Source organism: Styela clava, chromosome 14 (genome assembly GCF_964204865.1).
Source record: "Styela clava chromosome 14, kaStyClav1.hap1.2, whole genome shotgun sequence".
Classification (NCBI taxonomy): domain Eukaryota; kingdom Metazoa; phylum Chordata; class Ascidiacea; order Stolidobranchia; family Styelidae; genus Styela; species Styela clava.
Window position 1 is genome coordinate 19,769,491 of NC_135263.1, and position 22,952 is coordinate 19,792,442.

Below are 22,952 nucleotides of genomic sequence, written 5' to 3' on the forward strand. Positions count from 1 at the left end.
TTGTATCGGAATGCATTAAACTGCGCATCTCAATTTGAGAATGGCTCGTTTGGTGCTCCAGTGACTTGATGCAATATCAGAAAAGCCGCCTGAAACCTCACATTTACTTGCAATACACGGATGACGATATATTGCATCAAATAATGTTTTGAAGTTTGGGAACTATTTCACAAATGAATTTACCCGAGTTGGCTCCATTTGCATTTTGTGTCTGGAATTGTCAACGTTCAAAAATATAGTTAATGTAGATGACTATGTTTGTTTTGATGGCAGTAGGCTTACTAGGTACCTACGATTTGTATTGCACGTAATCACAAGGATACAAGGTTTATATTTTTCCCTCCTAAGATTTTTTCTATCAAGTGAATGAGCGCGTGTTTATGTACGTTTTAAACTCATTTTAGGCTAAGCTCACCCTCCTTGTTTTCCTTGCACCTTGTTGACCTGTTTGAAATTTTTATGTGTTTTGAGTATCGTCATGTTTTGAGCAGAGGAGCAAAAAAAGATTGATTGATTGATTGATAAGCCAGCGGTTCCCCTAGTGGGCGAGAACGCGTCCTTTAGGCCTTCGCAACAACTGGGCACTGACTGAAAATTGTGCGCTGGGTGGGCGCTGGCTGTCTAACTGGGCGATTGGGGAGCGCTGTCAACAAATTGGGCGGTTACACAAATGTAATAATATTTATTTTTTCCACTCGATTTATTTTACGATATCACCGTTAGAAAAATTTCTAAGTCTAAAAATCCCACAGAGTAAAATTTATCAATCAAGTCGGTAGTTTTAGAACACTACAGGTGTGTACAAGGCATTTATGATATTTGCAATGTCTAAGAAAGTGTTTTCAATCTGCCGCGGCCCACTCAAAACAAAAATCATGGTGCTTTCCGTTTTATTTTTAGTATTTTATAATAGCAGTTTTGATAAGTAATGATTTTATTTAGTCGTAAGTCGACTCAACCACAGTTACATCCGACACTGAATGGATGCTCCTTGCACCACTACAGTCGCGTGTTGCGTCAGTATGCCAATCAACTGTTAACTATGCTGTAACGTCCAACGTTGAATTTCCATCTGCTACTGCTGTACTAGCAGACTGCTTGACTAGGGCTTGTATAACAGTTAACGGTAGATTTCTTTTTTGGTCATTTTGATATGGATAATCGACAAGAAATTCAAGAAAAAATAAAAACGCAGGGTGGAATTGTTCGTAGTCTAAAGCAGGCAAAAGCTGATAAGCAACAGGTAAAATATAGAAATACCGGTACCGTGTCTAGTGTGGTTTAGTACCCCAAGTAGGCTACTTCTAGTCTGCTACACTGCTAGTGTAGCATGACGAATTTTGCACATGTCAATCCTAACCACTACCTGATTTCGCCATACAAAAATTATGTCACTACTGCACTAGCATTTTTACTTGCGAAAAATTGATAACCACCTTGATAAGCAGATAAATCAAGCAGTAAATTCGATAGGATAGGATAGGATTTACATATTTATCCCGGGGGAGAGGAAAGCCGATAAGACAGCTTATCCATATGGCGAACCACGGCCTCTCGTCCGGTTACCATTCCAAGTCGGGTATGGGATTAGTTTTTACTGTATTGTTTGTTTTCGGAAGCATGGACTTGGTGGTGGAGGAAGCCGTAACTGACCAGCGGTTACGTGAACCACCCAACGACGGCGAGGAGTCCAGCAATCCTCTCGCACATAACCATCCCTGCATGGGATTCGAACCTGCGAACCCACGCAGAGTAATTAGAGGTGCGGTGGCGAGCGTATTCTTAAGCCGCTTAGCCCGTTGAGACACACCACTGCCACATGTCTTTGAAAAGGCGTGAGAACCATTGTTCAGTTGGAAGGGGCTGCACTTTTTTGAGATATCCTGGATATATCCAACCACCTTGAAAAACACAATAAAATATGATAGACAAACTAAGACTGTAAGTCGTTGTTACAGCTGTACAGTATGCCAAATGCTGAAGGAAAATTTACTTTTACAAATTAATATTATCATTTTGAATCAAAATGATTGTAAAATGTGAGGTACAACACTGATGTTGAACAGCACAAAGATAGGAAACACAGGCCTCAGGCACTGAAAATAGAAAGATGTGCCTAGCATAGGACTCTGCGGCATCGCTTTACAATAAATTCTGAAGAATAAATAGCATATCTGCATATGTGACAACACGATGACTTCTGCTATGTTTTTTTTAAGTCATCAATTCTTACCTTATATATGAATTGCATGATGTCATAGTATGGGATGTCTGTTCCTATGGCTGAAAGCCTGAAATAATATTCAATGTAAATACCTGACACTGATGAATATTTTGTGCCAAAATTTGGATAACTTTATTCTCAAGCACCTATGTCATGTAAGAAGCATGTATTTTAATACTAATATATGTCTTAGAATATACTTTAGCGATGAATGTGAATTGGACAAAACTTCTTAGAATTTCGACTTCCATTACCAAGTCGTTGAAGCTTCGCTCGACATATGCTTTCTGTCATCATGCCACTACAGTAGATGAGGTACCTTTGTTTTTTTCAACATTTATGACTCGTTATATCTAATTTAATTTGTTTTTTTCATTTCAGATTGATGAAGAAGTTTCAAAACTACTGGAATTGAAAGCAAAACTGGGGGATGGAGATACGAAAACAAAGTACGTTCTCAAAGCTCCAAAGGGAACTAGAGACTTCACGCCAAAGCAAATGGTGATTCGTGAAAAGGTTTTTGACACCATCATCGGTTGCTTTAAAAGACATGGAGCGGAAACAATTGATACTCCTGTATTTGAATTAAAGGTATTTCATTGGTTAACAGTTAAACATAGTTCAAGTCCTTTCTGCATGATTTATTATTTAGGAATATCATTGCATTTTATTTGATCTCAAACTGGCACCCTCTCCCGTTATTAAAAAATTTAATAGTCCTTTAGTACTTAAGTGAACTAAACACAGCTACAGGAGTGGTGACTCTTCTACGGCCCATGGGTCAGGGCCACGGCCCATCTAAGTGGGCCACATGGGCCGTGGCCCCATCAGGAAAAATTCAATTATCTTACCAAAATTTTCAATTTTTACAAAATTGTCAATATTCGTACCAAAAAAATATACTCCTGTAGTATGTCTACCAGGTTAGGGTTAGGACAAAATTTTGTTCAGATTTTTCACATTAAGTTCTATTTGAGTTCGGGGACTGCCTGTGTTAGCCATGTGAATAGTCCCTTTACACAACTTGATGGGCCGCGGCCCATAGCCTGATTGGCCGAGGCCCAATTCGATGAGCCGTGGCCCCGGCCCATGGGCCGTAGAGGAGTCACCACTACCACTCACTCAGAGATAACGCTTTATTTCTAACTGAGTGTACGTGACCTTGCTTTGAAAAAATTCCGTAACAAAATGCATCCTGCCATTGGATCATTTTGGATCCAAATACTTTTGGATTTGGTATTCTGATCTGCCCATTCCTATCCTAAATCTTAGTTTATTTTCAGTAATTGATTAAAATAGTGGTTCTCAAATGTTGCGTCGCGCCCCACAAAGGGGTCGTAGACAATTTTTTGAAGGGGCATGAAGCTAATTAAAAATAAAAATATTTTTTAGATTTGATCTTGTCCGCCTTATTTGTTTTTTGAAACTTTTTTTCATTCATTCTATTATTTATGTTCCATCCACCTATTTTTTAATGTGTTTCACCTTACTATCATTTATTTGTAACTTATTGTTAGCTATCAAATTCTAAAAAGAGGTGCGGCCTAAAAAGTTTGAGAACCTCTGGATTAAAATATGGAAGATGACTTTTGTTTGCCTATCGCCTGGTGTAAATAACCTACTAATCACTTACCTTGAAGTTAATAACATATGGCAGATGCTCATCTCATGCCTTATGATAGACAGATTTTACTGCTCCTAATAACATTTTTCGTTGCTATATTTTTCAGGAAACTCTGACAAATAAATATGGAGAGGACAGCAAACTAATATACGATCTTAAAGATCAAGGAGGTGAAATGCTGGCTTTGAGATATGATCTTACAGTAAGTTTTTCTATTTGGCCAACACCTTTTAGATTATATTTTGTGCAAATCGAATGTTGGACATTGAAGAACATCTGGATTCCGCTTGAGTGAAAATTAAATGAAATTGTTATTTGTTAGTCATATCAGCTCATGATCTTCTGCATACCACACTCCTACTACGATTCTCTCATGTCTATGTCTAAATTATATTGTTTAACTTAATTTTATTGCCTCGTATCCAATTAATGATTTCCTATAAATTAATTCAGGAGGGCCAATATTTTTAAATTCTCTTCGAGCAGCAAATTAGGAAAAATTCACTTTCAGGTACCTTTTGCAAGATATTTGGCAATGAACAAGATACAGAGTATAAAGCGATATCATATTGCAAAAGTGTACAGGAGAGACCAGCCTGCCATGACGAAAGGACGATATAGAGAATTTTACCAGGTAAAATCTGTTCAGTGCACTACAGCCTCTGCTGTCTCCAAAATACGTAGTTTGAAATATATGGTTCAATTGAATTATAGGACACTGTTTGATGTGTCTTTGAAGTATGAAGAAGAAGATACTTTGCAATTGTTTTTCGTTTAAACAACGGTTATTCACGCTTTTCGCTCGTAAATACTTGTTATAAAAAGTTTTATAATTACACCTAAAATCTCCAACCTTCCATAATACAGGTTGTCTCAAAATAAATGAAACCCACAAAATTGGGAATTGATTTAATGGGTTTCATTTATTTTGGTACACCCTATATCCTCCAGCAAATTCTTTTTGTTCAATTCATATCAAATCAACATTCATTCATTTCAAAGCAACATTGCTTTTCACTTAGTTCTTTTTAATTTTGTTATTCTCTGTTGTTTTAGTGTGATTTTGACATCGCTGGCCCTCATGATTCAATGATTCCTGATGCGGAGTGTCTACGTATTGTTTATGAAATTCTTTCTGATCTCATGTTGGGGGAATTTAAAATAAAGGTTGGTACTTTTAATGTTTCAAGTACACACAAGACCATATATTTGGATTGATAGAACACTACAATCCAACAACCGTCTTATGGCGACGAGGAGTCCAGCAATTCTCTCGCACATAACTATCCCTACATGGGATTTGAACCTGCGAACCCACACAGAGTAATCAGAGGTGCGGTAGCGAGCAGATTCCTAACATTTAGCATGATGAGCCACATCGCCATGCCTCACAAATCGTCATCTCATTTCAACAACAAAATTGTTATATAAATTGGATATGGCCAAGTTTTATAAATGAAGATTACAATTGTTGATTTAAGTTGTCCACTAAATGTAACTGACTTACTTGTGTTTTCATGATCTACTTAGTAATTGTTTGTTAATTTAATTTTGACTTAGATTTTAGATTTTTCAAAACAATTCTTTGTAAGAATGTGCAATTAATTGTGCATATTTATATGACATGGAAATATTCTTTTTTATTCCTTTCGATTTCATATTCCAAAAATTGTATAATTTTGCTCGTGTTTATTAATCATGTTTAATAACAATTATCCCTACATAACGTCATCTACTAGTGAGAATTCTTTGATTGAACAAGGTTTGCTAAATGAAAATTTTTTCAGGTTAATGATCGACGTATACTTGATGGTGTGTTTGAAGCTTGTGGGTGTCCTACAGATAAATTCAGACCAGCATGTTCTGCAGTTGATAAGTTAGACAAGTTACCGTGGGTAGATGTCCGGAAAGAAATGTTAGAAAAGGGATTGGCAGAAGAAATAGCTGATCATATTGGCCACTATGTCCGAATGTCAGGTAATTAAATATTGTCAGTGTATTTGAACAAATCCAAGATGGCGGACACCGGAACGTAGTATGTGTACCAGGTTAGGGTTAGGCCATAATTTTAGGTACAAATACTACGGGAGTCACTTGGCCAGTCCCCGAACTCATAATAGAACTAAAATAAGGAAAACTGGAATAAAATTATGGCCTAACCCTAACATTCTGGTACACATTCTACGTTCCGGTGTCCGCCATCTTGGTACACATACTTGAAGAGTACAGTTTATGTTTTAATAAAAATACATTGAATAATTTTAATTTTAAGTTTGCTTAGTTTAAATTCTCAAGGATATTCCTTGTGGCTGTCACAATTTGTACATCTATATTTATACCAAGTATACACCAATATTAATGCTGATTAATCAATCTTTTTCCAGGTTCTCATGAATTAGTAAATCAATTGCTCAATGATTCCTTCCTTATTAAAAGCAAATCTGCTGTAGCCGGATTGAATGATTTAAAATTATTGTTGGAGTATTTGGAATTGTATAACATAATGGATAAAGTGAGTTTTATGTTGTTGATACTTTAGGTCTAAAAAATATGCAGGGTTAGTCAGGAGTTGAATTGGAACAATTTTGTGTAATGTATGTAGAAAGTTTGTTTGTTTTCTGTTCTGAACTTTTTTCTCGTAGCATCTGATGTATTAATGATGTATTAATGATGTATAATTTTGCGTGGTGGCAGTACAAAATATGGTTCGCCATATGATTGAGTCGTTTTGTCAGTTTTCGTTCCACTTTGAAAATCATATTCTTCTTACTTTTATTTCTCAACAAGGAATTTGCAAAATTCGAATAGTTCAAATATTAAATTTTTAATTGGATTCTTAACAAACAAAATTAATCATTCTATCAGAAAACAAATTGAAACTAAAAACAATCTTTTTGAATATCAATCGTTTTTTAATTAATTAAATTTTCTTACTGCAACATACTATGTCAATGAATATGTACAGGTATCTAGTGTCTGGCGATACACATCTGGTATTAGCGTCATCTATAGAGATTTTCTAATACTTGGAACTTGAAAGTAATCAGTATATATAAGAAGTTTGTTCATTCATTTATATAAACCTCATTATACATTATTACATGAATTTAGAAACAATCCAAGATTACTTGAGTTTTGAGGGAGTTTGTTACTTCAATTCTGTTTTTAGGCAACAGAATATGTATCATAACTTTATTAATCTTCACATGGAAAAATCACAATTATCATTCAATGAACACTAGGTTATTGATCTTTCAAATTCTTGTTTTAGACTTCATTTGATCTCAGTCTCGCTCGAGGTCTTGATTACTACACAGGAGTTATTTATGAAGCAGTTCTGACTGATAGTTCTGTGAATGAAGATCCAGATCGTAAAAAAGGAGAAACCGTTGGAGTTGGATCTGTAGCAGGAGGAGGTAGATATGATGGTCTTGTGGGAAGTTTTGATCCAAAAGGAAAATCTGTGAGTGATAAAACTATTATTTGATGATTTTTGGGTGTGTCTATCAATTTTTGATAGGTGTAAAGTTTTATCTTTAAATTAATCAAGGAAGTCAACTTTTAGATCGTTGGTTCCCAATCCCAAATCTTGTTCAATATACAGTTATACCTAGGTAGTCGAACGAATAGACCAGTGGTTCTCAACCTTTTTTCTCTCGTGGCCCCCTTGTTGCACAAAAAATTCTGTCGCCCATTTACTTTCTCATTGATAAACTACAAGAAAAAAATTTTTTTTTATTCAAAATTAGACACTTCACCTTTAATAGAAAAAAAAAAATTTCCATCAAGTAACAAAATACAACATTATCATTCATTACTACTAATCCAACTACAATCAAATTTACTTAATTTATCAGTAACTCTGTAATTTTTGATGTCTGTGGCCCGCCTGAAAATGTTTTGTAGCCCAGCAGTGGGCCATGGCCCACTGGTTGAGAACTGATGGACTAGACACTCTGACAATTTGGTAGTCGACCAAAATATTCGAATCAAAAATGCTGTGGGACTCGAACAGAAATTCGTAGTTCAAACTATCTGTAGTCGAACATGAATCCCAATGAATTATGTTTGACTACCTAGGTATCACTATATTCTTTTTTTGCCTAATTTAGATTTATTTATGTGCATAGAAACTTCCCTTTATTTGTACAATCTTTAAAAGAAACTTAGCTAGTGATTTATGTGATTTGCACTCTGGCTTCTGACAGGTTTGAATAGTTCATAATATTTAGAAAATTGATGCCATAGATTCAGTTGATGATCAAGCAACCGATTGGTTCCGTTTTCCGCCAAAATTAATGGGGACAAAGGCAAATAAACTGGTTGAAGATCAATAATTGTTACAATTTCCTGTAAATTTTATTTTAAACATTCAAAATTCGTATCTAAAATGAAGTAATTATATAAAGCAGGGGTTCCCAAACTTTTTTGACCATCGCCCCCCTAAAGTAGTTTATTCAACTTCATCGCCCCCCGGCAATACAAAAAAATGTAAAGTCAGAAACGAATATATTACAGACCAAATAAGAAGACAAATTATAGTTTATAGTGTTTTATGAGATAGATGAGCTTGGTGTTCGTCAGCGAGTTTTTTATTATATCTAAAATTACCCCGTTTACTGGTGGAAAGGCGATTTCGTTGTTTTGATAGCAATAGTAACACGACTGAAACCCTTTTTTCACCATATAATAGGTCGGAAATGAAAGAATCCAGGGTTCTACCTCCTCAAAAACCGCCGTGTACTCTTGTCTTATAGCATTTCACTTTTTAAATTCACCCCATTTCACATTGGAATAATGAAAACAAAGTTAATTTTCCCAAACTTATAATAATGATTTTCGTACATCCCATTCATTCGTACTGCCTGATGACCTGCACCAAAATCCTTCGGTGAAATTCATCCCCGATTCCTCATTCTACTACGGCCTCCAGTCTGATCACCGGTCCATAATTAACCAGCCATTTGGTTTTGGATTCATGGACTCGGATGTGGAAGAAGCCGTGACCGACTATCGGCTATGGCCCAGGGGTCGGCAAATTTTATGTCGCTCGCTGGACAAAATTCAGGGTTGCTAGTATTTTACGGGTCGCATATATTTTTTGAAAGTCAAAAACGGAACAGCGCGCGAAAACTGCAACAATTCGTGAACTCAACTTAGTCGTCTTATTAAAAAAATATTACAATGACATTCAATGTGACACTGTCTTGTTGCTGCATCACGCTGGATAGCTTTACGACGCCAAGATGGAAACATTTTCTAAATGGGCATCACTAATCCCAGTTCTTTGCTTGTTCTTTGTAATGTTCATTTTCAAAAATAATTGTTCGCACAAATATGTACTTCCAAACATCGAAGTGAATATTTTCGCATGATTTGTGAAATTTTGATAAAGATTTTCTTTAAGAAGATACATTCTTACAAACATTAAGCAGTGATGAATCTCTCGAATAGAATATGAATTTCATTTCCTTATTGCTTTGCAATATATTCAAATATTGACTGCGCTATTGAACCCCTGCCCTCAGCATCAACTTTTCTTCGTGTTTCCATTTGTCTAATTATAATTAAATTGTAGGCTCGTTAAACGAGTAGCTAGCTGTTCAATGGAATTTTTAGGATATAATAAAATTTAGTCCAAACGTGTCTCACGATAAATTCTGTTACGTAAAAAAATGTAATTTACTCCTCGAGTGTAGATTATAAATAAAAAAATTTCATCGTCAAAACCGCCGTTTGGATGTTTCCCCGGGCATAGACTTCCTTGTTTACTTCGTGACATTGGCCAATCAGCAAGATGTAAAAAACGTAACAATGCCCCCTTTCGCATCCGCGCAGGCTCTCAGACACGCTCACTCAGACAGATTTGCAGGCGTGGTCGTGAACATTACCTCATTTTCGCGTTTTTAAATCATATTCGTTAGTTTTTAGTTGTTTTTCTAAAATTTAAATCAAATAAGTCAATGATTACTTTGTCTCCCTATGAGTTTCAGTTTAAATACAGCAATCACAAATTAGTGTAGAAATAGCTGTGATAGACTAGGCTAAAATTCTTTATCGGTACTTTTAAAAATCAGATTGTTGAATGGTGTGTATTAGAATGATAGTTTGAAACACCCCATTTTACAGGCAACAACTCGCAAAACCATTCTTAAAATAAGCACCGAAAATTTTTAAGTGGTAAAGTATGGGAAGAATTTTCCGCGGTCAAAGGTCGGGGAAAGATCCATTCAGTGAATCGTCCCGGGCCAGATTATTTTACTCCGGCCGTATTTTGCCGACCACTGGGATACGCAAACTACCGTACCTTACTGCGAAGACGAGTCCAGCAATCCTTTCGCGTGTGATAATCGCCCACATGATTCAAACCTGCGAATGCACACAGAGTACAGAATTAAGTGCGCCGAACATAAAACAGGTTTCGCGAAATTGCCCCCCTATCGCCCCCTGGACTTTTTCGCCCCCCCCCCCTCTGTATCGTTTTCGCCCACTGGGGGCGATATCGCCCACTTTGGGAATCACTGATATAAAGTATGCCATGAATAAGGAATATTTTGCTAAGTAAGAATGAATGAATACTCTTGGTGACTTATATATTCTGGGTAAGTGTTAGAGATTGACGACTTAAAATATGCCTATTCTTTTCAGACACCATGTGTTGGCGTCAGTATTGGAATTGAAAGAGTATTTGCGATATTGGAGGCCAGATCAGAAAATTCAAATTCCAGAACAACGGAAACTGAAGTATATGTTGCATCTCCTCAAAAAAATATGTTGAAAGAACGAATGAAAATTATAGCAGAATTGTGGCAAGCAGGAATAAAGGTATTTGTTATATCTTTTAAAACAAATTTTATTTAGGGATGACCATATCTTACTAGTTCACTACCCTTTTTGGTCTTTGTTGAATTCAGTTTTAAAAATTAAGTAAAAGAACAAGGCTATTTTTAAAAATCTTATTCTTTCTGTGAATTTTCTAAGATCAAAAAAATATCATGTCTCTGCGACATGCATCAATATTTCATCTCAAGTGCATATCATAAAACATCAAATGGCATTGTGGCTTCACTCAAAAAATCTTTTATGACCCTTATGCATGCAGCCATCAAATGAACATGGCAGTGATTTTTTGAACATGGTTCAAAAACTGACTCGTTTCAAAATATCAGGCGTCTGTTTTAGGTATGCTTCCGGAATTTAGGTATGGATCAAGTAGCTAAACGATGGCGGGAAAAAAGCTGGGTCACGCGTTAGAACTTTAGTTTTGTTGAAGTAATAAATAATAATGTAATAAAAAAAAACGATCACGAATTAGCTAGTATTTTAATTTAGTAGTTTTTATTGAAGCTGTTTCGATATTTTGGCGTGAAATAGTGATAAAGAAGTGAACCGGTTTGTAAATGCAAGGTCGCAAAATGTCTCTTGAAATATGCACTTAAAATTTGTCAATGTTAGAATTAGAAGTATAGGAAGCATTTTTCATGAATTATTCTATTGAAATCAATAATGTACAATAACTGCTGCATACTCAACGGCCACACTAGAAAAGTGTGAATTTCTTGCTTGTAAAATTTACCCCCTAAGGCAGATCAAATTCACCCCATCCCTTACCCGGCCAAGTTCCCCTGGACTGGTTACGCAGTTTATGACTTTTTACATGGCCTAAAAAAATGCGTCTTTGGCTTTTTGAATTGACAGTGATCAAGACGAATAGATGCACTTAACTATGTTACTGTTTATTTTTGATACATAATTTTTAATCCCAGGCTGAAATGTCGAATAAAAAGAATCCAAAACTTTTGAATCAACTTCAGCATTGCGAAGAGAATGGGATCCCCGTCGCTATTATGATCGGTAGTGGAGAATTAGAAGAAGGAAATATCAAAATTAGAGATATAAAAACCAGAGAAGAGTCTTTAGTGCCACGATCAGCGATGATAGAGCAACTGAAAGATATATTACATCAAGTGCGAAATGGAGAAAGTTGATATGATATTGAATTCATTAATACTATAGTTGTTGCGTGAGGAATGGTGTAAACAAACATCGGTAGTTCGTGCAAAATTTTGATGAATATATGAAGAATCCCTATCATTTAACAGCGAATATTGCGGTTTTCTATAGAGTATGAGACTTTTGGAGCATGTCAATACCTTCCAATTGTTTGGAAAGGGTCTTGGATTGTATATTGGGAAGGGAGCTTTATCTTGTAGGAAACATTACTAAAATTCTATGGCATATTTATGTTAATAATTTTGTATAACATTAACAATGCTTTTTGGTCGAAATTTTATCTAATATTATTAATTTTAGCATTCCTGACACATTTCCCCAGTATTTAAGTGGTAGATTTATTTTATACCAGATTGTTTTCATCAAAGCTCACTCTCTGCAAAATAGACGAAAAGCTTTTCCTCCAGCTGAACATTTATGACTGAAACATTTTTATTACGGTGATAATTTTTTGCGACCAACCTGTAGTCTTGTATAGCAAATTGCAATACCGGGTGCACGTTTCAATAAGTTCAGTCCACAAGACACAATTTTTGTGAAGGTATCCGTGTTCTTTTCAATATCTGAGTTTTGTGCAGAAACACTATCGTAAATGCAATATATATGTATTTTAAGAATCACATTTCGATCATTACCAGTAGTATGTTATTTATTTATGGTGTTTCGATGTCGTTAGAATGCAATGTTATTAAAAACAAAGTCTTACATATTCAATGATCTGCATGTCTTGTTGTGTATGATTTATTTTCGGGGTTAGCTTGTTGACCCGGGTTGTTTTCGCCGTCGATAGCTAGGGTTTTTGGAGTTTATCAGATTATGATATTATTTTCATCAAGGGAGAATCTTTATAACGAAAGCCTAAAGTTATCCGAATGCTAGTTGCACCTCGTTGATAGTCGTTGGCGAAAGTCTTAAGGGATATTCGGGAACTTTGTATTTTGTATATCTGCCCGTACGTGATGTTCTTCGTGGAGTCGGCGAAGTTGGCAAGACAGCCAAATTGAAAATTCAAAAAACAGACTTAACGGCGATAAGCTGATGTAGACTTAACAATTGAAATCTAGCCAGCCGCGTGCGTGCACATTTCTATCTTACTCTGGCAGATTTTCCGAGCATGGTTGTTTGTCGGGCTTTATCTACGTTGGTTGTCAGGATATGTTATTGGCGTATTTTTTAACATTTAGAAACAGACTCGTGACTTTGGATATGTATTTTCATGAAAAGAGAAATCACAGATATATACTATAGTTGAGAACTATTCACACCATATAACGTTATTTGTACCGGTTGGTTTCATTATCTTCGAAGTACTAACAGATATTCGCAACTACCGATATTGCACCCGTGAACATTTATCTACATCCATAGACACAAGTCTTCAAAGTAAGAAGTTTTTGTCATTTGCCTCTAAAATAAAATAGTGGCCATCCTAATATTGTAACTAGCAACGAACGTGTTTGATTTTTAAACTGCACGCGATTATAAAGGATTTTCCTCCACAAACTTAGCTCAATCAGTCGCAGCAGACTCGCAACGTTGAACACCATTATATCGAAACAATACTAATTTAGGTACAAGGTATATGCAGGGCGAGTGCAGTAAGAAACTTGCTTAGACTAAATCGTTTTTCGTTCTCTATTTTTCTTTACGTTTAATTATTATTTTCTCAGCTAAATTCCCATGCACAACTGCTTAACATTGGCCATCGATGGTGATCAACGTGGTGAATTAATTTTTTACCAGTTTCGTTGACACAATTGCCAGCGTGTGCTGACTGATGGTTAAAACGTAACTGTACGATTTATGATTGTACTACGTTGCAAATGTCTGTGCGTGGAAACTTTTATGAGTAAAAATGTCCGTAGTTGCAAATGTCCAGGGCGCATATGTCTGTGGGTGCAAGTGTACGTGGATGCAAATGCCATAAGTTCAAGGTATCGTCGGTGCAAATGTCAGAGGTTGTTTAGCCATCAGTTAAAAACATGTAGCATATAGGAACATGTTGTTGAACCAGTATGTTCCCCAGCTTTTCTTTTTAGGGGGGGTGTTTCAAAATTTAGGGGGTGGTAAATAATTTGCTATTAGAGATAAAACTAGGCTATTTGTATTCTTAAAAAAATGGTATGGAAACGATGTACACGGGGCCCCCAAGTTGATTGACGCGAGCCAAAATCCACAGCAGAATGAAATTGTAGTGCCAGAAAAGGGGAGCGAGGAAAAGTGCGGGACGACACGGCTGGGGTTAGGGCGCGCTCAAGCGCCCCGAAAGTTTTTTGAGAAATAGGCACCAAAATAGACTCTAAGCTTGATTTTAGATACACCTAGCATTGCAGTTTGTTATGTAATGAAATCAATAATTATAATATTTAGCTGATAGAATTCCCGGGGAATAGATAACAAGCACGGCTTTCAACCGTAAATATATACTACTACGTTTCAACAAGTAATTTGCAACTGATAGTGACTAATGAAGTTACTTGCTCATCTGGCATTGTATGAATGGCTACTTATGGCTTGTTTTGTTACACATTTCTAATTTTCGCTGACAAATCGCTGAAGTTTGATTCTTTTCAATAAAGAAATAAAAACGCTGTCATTCATCTAAAAAACGTCTGTTTTCAGTGCCTAGTTTTCGTTTTGTGACATCTTTAAGCTTTCTTATTATACGGCTAATATCTAAAATACTGCAGTGTGTAATCCTAATACCCATACGTATACATAAGATACGGGAATAATCCAATTGTTACGAAATAAACGTGCTTAAACTGTGATAATGATGTAACAATAGACGGTATCTAAACTCAAAAGGTACCACATGAAGGGTTAAACTATTTCACTCAAGTTCGGCGGGCCATTTTGAATCGTCACGCGGGCCGTAATTGGCCCGCAGACTGCGGTTTAGAACCCCTCAGTGTAGAATCGCACCTCAAAATTAGGGGGGGTATTTGAAATTTTAGGGGGGGGGGGGTGTAGGGAAATCACTGTGTTGAACGTTGTTAGATATACACGGAGCACAAACGATGAAGACATGACGACACGACACCGATCCAGACGACTTGACTCCTAATACAAGACCTCTCAATACATGACTTCTTCAATAGCCCTTTCCAATATCTAATTGAAACCTTATATACGTATGCGCGTATGGTGATATCGATTTCATTAGGGTTATCGATTCGGGTTGGAATACTAATTAGCATCTGATGTCATCGATCCAATTATATTTTTGGTTGGCATCTGTTGTATAATTACAACGGGTACTTTATCGATCTAATTTATGAATTTGGAGAATTTCGAAATAAGCAATTTTTAGTCTTTTTATAAATTTTACTTGAAATAACGAATTTATCCCTAAAGTTGCAAAAGTATGCAGGTGCAAATGTCTTTAGTATAGTTACATTTGAAAATTAGCGGGTACAAACGTGCGGTCACACCTCACGGTACCATTCCTTTTACTCAAATAAAAAAATTACATGTTTATACTCGCCTTTTTACCTCTAGCCGATACATAAATCTTATGCCAAAATTGAACTCAAATTTATATAAACGTTAGTTACACACGGTTACGAATTGGTTTGGTGTAAATTTCGTCATTCACAACTTAACATTGTATTAAACATTTTCAAATTAGTCTTGCTACTGTAATCAGAGGTAATTCAATCTGCGAGTTATTCGTTTGCATTTAATTTAGCACAATTAATATTGTATAGACGCTGAATGAATCGCATTATCTGGAACCATGTCGCAGTATGCCATCTTCTTGATCAATCTCGTCTTCTTCCGGGACGCTCAAGAGTTCTGACTTATTAGCGTTTTCTATTGGTGTATCAGTTTGTTCTTGTTGAGTTTTATTCTCGGAATCATCCTCTTCTTGATCGACGAATTGTGCATCGTCATTATCTTCACCGTTGTCTGGTGTTGAACGCGGTTGAGGTGACATCGGGCTAGCTTTTCGTTCTTGTGATTTTCGCCATTGTTGTAGGACTCCCATTAAAACATGTGCAGATTTTTCTTTTGTTTTTCGTTGAATTTTTTCTACAAATTGGTTTTCTCTATCTCTTCCCCACGAAGGATCAATGAGATTTGCGGTTTGACGAAGAACTAAGCCTTGGTGCCACGGTTTCTTTAATTCTCCGTGAATAACACGCTTCTCGTCTTCTATTACTGTGAATTTGATTTTTTAAATGAAAACAAAAGGTTGCACTGGATAAAACCATTTATAACTTAGTGCAGGTCACATGTACTTGCTCCTGATAATAAAAAGGTGCAGTTATAAAATTCCGAAAAAGGTGTGTAGGACTTTTATCGTTGTCAGAAAGATTTGTCAGACGCAGAAAAAGCAGTCTTGTTACCAAATGGTTGAAGTAAAGTTAATTTTTGTCATAGGCTTAAAAGTAGCCTATCGCTTCATTTTTTGAAGAGCAAAAACCAAATGGGGAAATTTGTTTTACTTACTTGATTTCGTGGGTAATGTGCAATGTTCTGATGTATGAATTCTTTTCATTAATTCGGGGTTGAATCTCTGAATATCTTGGAGATAAGCCGGCATTCTCGAACTTGTCATTTGTGTAAGGTCAGGTCGTGGACGTTTTAATCTGAAATATATATATCACAACTAGGTATTAACATGGATTCGACTGGATGATAATTTTTCCTTATGATTCATCTAGTTGAATTTTGTTCCACGAAAAGAAACGCAATTAAATAGTAGCAATTAGTCTTGATTAACCTAATTCTGTAGTAAGATTTCTACCACGTTCAACAAGTGATCGTCTTTTAGTGGACGGGTTGCAAGAATTGTGTTAAAATACTACCAGAAAATGGGACAAAAAGCGTACCTAAATTACAATGAGGATTATCTGCTAAAAGTGAATTACTTTTCACAATCATTGATATTTTCTTTAATATATATATATTTATATGGTATTTATAATATTCAAATACACAATCAATTGTCGATTTTGGAGCTGTTTGCATATGCAAAACAATATTTATGATGAGATCAATGTAAACAAAAAGCGTAGAATAATGGCTCTTGGAGAATTTATAGATAGTTGTAAGGTCTGTACTATTCCTCAGCAAACGAATATATCTCAAAAAAATGTCCATCGATTATATCTACTCACATGATATCACGCCTGCATCGCTTCATGAAAGTACTTAATCCCTGTTGATGTTGTTCTGAGTCGTGGAGAATACCATATTTATCACATTCTACATGGTGCTGATTAGTGGGAGGAAATTCCTGAAAATAAGTTCAATATTTAACAAGAGACACAGTGACTTGAACCTATTGTTCGATACATTTCTACGTCGTCGAAGGAAGGAAGTCTTGCACTGAGCTTAAATTTTGTTTTCACACTCATTTATTTTTTTTATGAATTAAGTAGCCTATAGCGCTTCCATCCTATCCTACAGAAGGATTGCAAAGTGTTTACTCTTTTGTTCCTCGAATCAGCCCATAACTGCAGTTCGGATTTTGTAAATCTTTCTGGTAGATCAGGCTCTTCTTCGTTGTCGGTACGATTAGCGTCGGCTGTCATTCACATTGGTGTAAGGTGTAAGCTAGATCAGAAACATTCTATTTGCAAACAGTAGTCCGTTAAAGTCAAAGCTAATGAGGATGATTATGACTACCACTATAATAAAAATATGTTTCGGTCTTTTCTAAAGCAATCTTGCTTATACTTTGTTGCGTCATAATATGATTGATATATTTGCTAAATTCCAACTTGGAATTCAAATCCGAATCGAAGTTGATGGCGCAATAATGTCACCATTTGATATTCCGGGTCTACGATTTAAACGCGGTTTATTTCAAATTAATCTACTTCTGTTCAGTTCTGACTAGCGTTGAGTAAGTGACGTGAGAACACGAAATTGAATTCTGTCCCTGACTGACCCATGGTCCTAAGTGTTCGGAAGACAATCATATTCCATAATGGAAATAGAATAGTAAGACTAAGCTTAATGTAACCTACCCCTACAGTCAATGAAACACTTGACATTTCTATAAAACTCAAGTGTAATATAAACATAAACCTTACAAAATCGATATTTAATCTACGGAATCACGAACTGATGTGTTTGTCGATGGCCTCTCCGCTTTGAATAATTATTTAAATTTTCACGTTCTGAAACGGATATATTTTAGATATATCAAGAAATATTAAGTGGTTATTTTCTGAATTGGGTTTTGTTGAATTAGTTACTTATATAATAATAGAAAACTATTTTCTTCTTAAGTCGAGGTATTTACTTTGGTGACGTCAAAGCACAATAACAAAATGAAATCTACGATGAGCTATATATATCTGCCAATCCACATTGTCTATCGCCAAATAGCTATAGCATATTATGAGCGTGACTAGGTTGCAGGACTAAACTCAGGTTTGAGTTCGACCAGTATTCTGCTTGAGTTAACTACAATATTTGTATCGGAAACGGCACTGAGAATTAATTATCTATACTCAGAAAAAACATACGTTGTAAGTTATACGAGTTATGTTTTTTTAACAAGCATTCACGGCTATTTATTTTCAACTATTCCATATACTCCGTTGTTTACTCAAACTTCCCTGAGAATACACGACTGTGTAACAGAACTACTGTCAACGGACTGCCGGCTATTGTTGGTTTTATACCGACTGAAAATGAATAACAATAGGATTCTATTATCTCGTACAAATTGCCTATTGGCAAACCATTAAACCGAGACAAAGAAGGGGTTTCTTTTGTTGCGAATTGCTAAATTAAACTGGCTATTCTTCCATGCGATGATCGATGAAATTATTCCTACAAGTATGGGCCATGCAATTATCACATCGAATATACGCCGTTGCTTGCATTATCAAAGCACAATATTTGGCTTTGTTAGTATTCATTTATTGGCTATAAAAATATAATCAAATTGTATTGATATATATGTATAATTAATTTCCTTCCAAAATGAAAAGTTAGAATTTAATTAAATTCCGTGTGAAATATATTCGAGCAATTGCTAGAATAATTCCAGGCTCAGTTTTTACTCGGCACTTTTAATGTTTGTTTGATCCCTGGTTTTCTATTTTGGTTCCATTGACAATTGCCTATGTAAAAAAGCTGTATTAAAGAACAATTTTTGTACATTTAACCAGTTAATTTTAATCTATTCTCAACAATTTTTCGGTAACGAATCTTTGTGCACAGTAAAACAAAATTGAGCAGATTTTATATCGGTCATTTGAAAATATAATGTTCAATAAATTCGAACCACAACTGTATAAAATCAATTTTAACTTATTACTGCAGAAATTCTTTGTTTAATCTTTCTTCCTCAGGGGTACTTGGACTTGGTCCTACATGGGTTGATCCGAGCGTCATCAAATGCCAGTATTCTGTCAAGGGTATGTCTTCCATATCCGGACTATGAATTTGGCTTTGCTCGTCAGTCTTCCTAGCCAAAGTTGTTTTCCACATGCAAGAACATTTTGTGAGTGCGTTTAACATAGAACTTCTGACGCCAGGTAGATAACCCAATAGTATAAAAGGAATGAACGGCATGTGAATATACGAAAAAAGGACCGCGACTTGAACAGCGGTTTCGTAAATCTCTGAAAATAAACAAGTACAAAGACAATTTCAGTAGAATTGAGTAGCATGAGCAAATTGTTTTGGCACCGTATACTTTAAGCATATTTTATGGCGCTCCAGAAGTATGTGTACCAATAGGTGGGAACTAATTTTGTTCGCCTACTTTACATCAAGTTGTGTAGAGGGACTGAAACCTATGGGCAGGGGGTATATTCACTCGGCTAACACAGACGGTTCCCGAACTTGTAAAAAAACTAAAATAAGGTAAATCAGAATAAAATTATGCCCTAACCTTAACCTGGTACACATACTACGGGAGTACCTATTTTTTATATCCAATATGCCACTATTTCGACGAGGCTTATTGGGTAAAAAAAGAGGATTTTTTAATTGTCGACCGCGTTCTAGGCAGACTTTTAAGAAGCCCCATCTAATATTGGGCACGATCCATTATGACATGCTAATATTTTTTGTTACTACGTATATTTTTTTTTACTTACCGAGTTGTGCAACAGCGTTGTAAAATAATATAAGAACAAATGGAGAATTTGTGAGGAAAGTAGATACACAGATGATAATAATTCCTCTAATAGAAGATTTAAGTGACTTGAACTTCCAAGCAGTATTCTGTTTCGTTTCCGTGTTGTCAAAGTGAGATTTAACGAGGAAAATAAGGGTCGAAAACGTGATTATATTGTTGACGATCCAACATGTTGTAATTGTAATAACAAAATTTGTGGTTAAAGGTGGCCAGAAAAATGAGCAAACAAATTCGAAATCATCTGCAAAAAAAAAAAAAACAGTAATGTTTCGGGAATGCACTGGGAGTATAAATTCTGATATTCTTATTACAGACTATCCCGGTTCTATGCATGCCAAAGAGTCAACTTTATGCCATACCGTATTATTTAAGTATTTTTTAGGCAAACAAATATAAACTAAATCTATGTTTTTCACTTACCTGATAAAGATGTATATAAATCATGCGCAAGACTAAAATATCCGGAGAAGCAGGGATGTTTTGAAATACAATTCCAACCAGCAGGCACTGGAATAGCTAAACACAGTGGAAGAAGCCAGCAAAGTACCACAGCTAAAATTGCTTTGAATTTTTCTCGCTTGTAGAATTTCTAATAAAGATTTCATAAATATATGAGAGAAAATGTTTTAAGTGTATGTCAAACTATCATTGGAGCATTTTCGACAAAGCTTATAAATCTTGCTATTCAAGTGGCAAAAGTTATTGGATTTGCCTAAAAGGCGTGAAACATGTTACCTTCATTGCCATTTTCGTATTAGCTGGCCGTTGACGGAAGGAATATTGTTTGGACACCAATTTTCCAATTTTTTCATCAACTCGAAAATGTCGCCTTTGTCCATAAACTAATGTCAATAAACTGAGCCCAATTGTTAAAATCAAAGAAAGACGAAGGGCCCTTATAAATCCAAGGAGTTGAAGATGCAGCATGTGAAAGTCTGCGTAGCTGAAAAATAGATATAGGTGTGACTACACATCAATATTGATTGAATATATTTTAGGAATTTAAAACGCACAAAATTTCAGCAAAAATATTTGACGATATTCTAGGGCTAGATACTGACTAAAACTGCGTTCTCTTCGCTAACTCTTGTTCACTATTCAAGAGTTCCTTTGGCGCATCTTTATGTTTAGCTATAAAAGGTGGTCACTTTTCACAATGCTTGTTCATATTGTATCATAGATTCATAATGAAAATAAAAGAAAATCGATTGCCTAGTAGTTAATCATGCTACCTTGTTTCCAAGTGTGTAGAATCAAAATCGGCAATCATCGCAAAATCGAATAATGCGACCGAACTTAACACCATCGTTGACAGCAGCAAGTTCACAGCATGAAGATTTTCAAAGTTTAGTGTTTGTCGACGTCTTGACAACACCAGAATAAATGATAGATTTATAAGAATCTGATGATAGAAGATTGAATTCCAAAATAATTATAGTTGTTGGTTTTTAGAGAATATTTCTATTTGGTAAATATATTGACAGATATAACTTTGACATAGCATTTTGAGACGAATCCAGCTTATTAGATTTCCTCTATTTCGTGATAAATACAAAACTCTGTATAATCCAGGCACTGTAATTAATTTAAATGAGCTCGATGATCAAGTGGTCACAATTTGGGTCTGGCTGTGGGAAATAACAGTATAATATATCTATATTCCAACGAGAAATAATATCATCAAGCGTATAGTAGCTTCTTCAGGATGTATTAATCAAGAAATTGTTGGATAGGAAGAAACTATACCTGAACTATACCATGAAAAAAATAATATTATTATACTCACTGTTATAGAGTTCGCGAATCCCGATATCCATAATATCTCGACTGAATTTATTTTGCTGGGGCATAACGTAGTTGATGATGAATTGTGCGGTACATCTTCCATACTGTAAATTAAACCGAGCAGCTACGTCTTGTCTGTGTCTGATTAAGTTTAACGAAACGATGACAGCTGACAACATTTTATATAAATTTTCATATCAGACTCATCTAGTGCTAGGTCATTTTCTTCATGACTTTGTTTATGACATGTAATGATGAAACAATGCTCTATGAACTGATAATAATCTCGTAATTCAATGGCCATCCAACTTCCATATATAAATATATATATATTACTTTTTGCTTTTCACGTGAGTGTTGCAACATCTAATAAATGATTTAATGCGTCTGACACCCACTCAAGATGTCGTCACATGAGTATAAGTAGAGGTATAATGAGTAATTTCGTCTAGAACTGACGATGCAAACAATGACATCTACAGATACCTCCCGCGTATTTTATACCTAAGTGATGCTATATTAGCTATTGTTTATTAAAGTATGACTGGGCCACGCCACAAAATGCGTAATTTTATTATTCAAAAATTGGTATTCATATATGATAAATAGATCAGAAAATATTACTTAATATCTATCCACTTGAATTTCATTTAAGGGGTGGAGAGATATAAATTTGATCACATCATTTACTATTCATATAGGTAGTGAGACCGGATTAAATCGGTGGTAGATAGGGCCGCAGCTCAATGCCGACTATGAACACTATGAACTAATGAACACTATGTATAACTGCAAAAACGAAATCAGTGGTATATTGCGAATATTGTAGATAAGACCTAGGAGTTTCCGCCTGAAGAGATGTTTTATTTTATGTAGTGCATAAACAGCAATATTCGATGCAATTCAAATTCTGGGCTTATATTTGAAAAAAAAACTTCACTTTTGCTTTCTGTAAATCAGCTGTATTTTTAAGAATGTGTCATGTTTGATGATTTCGAATTGTTAAGACCGACACTCATTCTCAGTGCTCAATGAGCAACGGATCACCTGCCGTAGTCTATGGGCCATACAAGTGGCCACACTAGTTCCAGTCTGTATTGGAAAGGAAATGTTAGAAAAATAAAAAAACGATGATATTATTGGGAGCTTTGCTTTGTCTAGAAATCCAGAAAACATGTCTCATAATATCTAAG

The 22,952-nt window shown here is 35.5% G+C and overlaps 3 protein-coding genes across 5 annotated transcripts; 1 reads left to right on the forward strand and 2 right to left on the reverse strand.

Moving 5' to 3' along the window:
- Positions 1–983: 983 nt before the first annotated feature.
- Positions 984–12,582, forward strand: LOC120340966 (histidine--tRNA ligase-like). Of its 2 annotated transcripts, XM_039409368.2 has the most exons (11): positions 984–1,243; positions 2,418–2,539; positions 2,606–2,815; positions 3,955–4,050; positions 4,360–4,482; positions 4,905–5,015; positions 5,636–5,825; positions 6,233–6,360; positions 7,120–7,311; positions 10,497–10,673; positions 11,615–12,582. In XM_039409368.2, the coding sequence occupies exons 2-11, from the start codon at positions 2,432–2,434 to the stop codon at positions 11,834–11,836; spliced, it is 1,557 nt and encodes a 518-aa protein (XP_039265302.2). In that variant the 5' UTR covers positions 984–1,243; positions 2,418–2,431; the 3' UTR covers positions 11,837–12,582. The 2 variants fall into 2 exon arrangements, with proteins under 2 accessions (XP_039265302.2, XP_039265303.2); XM_039409369.2 differs by lacking the exon at positions 2,418–2,539 and having other exon boundaries at positions 989–1,243.
- A 2,947-nt stretch (positions 12,583–15,529) lies between these two features.
- LOC120341609 (uncharacterized) lies at positions 15,530–17,551 on the reverse strand. The gene is made up of 4 exons (XM_039410148.2): positions 17,300–17,551; positions 16,988–17,106; positions 16,317–16,456; positions 15,530–16,025 (listed from the first exon to the last, which is right to left on the reverse strand). Exons 1-4 carry the CDS (start codon positions 17,402–17,404, stop codon positions 15,589–15,591), a joined length of 801 nt encoding a protein of 266 aa, XP_039266082.2. The 5' UTR covers positions 17,405–17,551; the 3' UTR covers positions 15,530–15,588.
- A 504-nt stretch (positions 17,552–18,055) lies between these two features.
- LOC120341608 (uncharacterized) lies at positions 18,056–22,155 on the reverse strand. Of its 2 annotated transcripts, none has more exons than XM_039410146.2 (7): positions 21,761–22,155; positions 21,207–21,376; positions 20,710–20,917; positions 20,395–20,563; positions 19,934–20,215; positions 19,147–19,453; positions 18,056–18,949 (listed from the first exon to the last, which is right to left on the reverse strand). In XM_039410146.2, the coding sequence occupies exons 1-7, from the start codon at positions 21,860–21,862 to the stop codon at positions 18,925–18,927; spliced, it is 1,263 nt and encodes a 420-aa protein (XP_039266080.2). In that variant the 5' UTR covers positions 21,863–22,155; the 3' UTR covers positions 18,056–18,924. The 2 variants fall into 2 exon arrangements, with proteins under 2 accessions (XP_039266080.2, XP_039266081.2); XM_039410147.2 differs by having other exon boundaries at positions 21,207–21,338; positions 21,761–22,152.
- Positions 22,156–22,952: the final 797 nt, after the last annotated feature.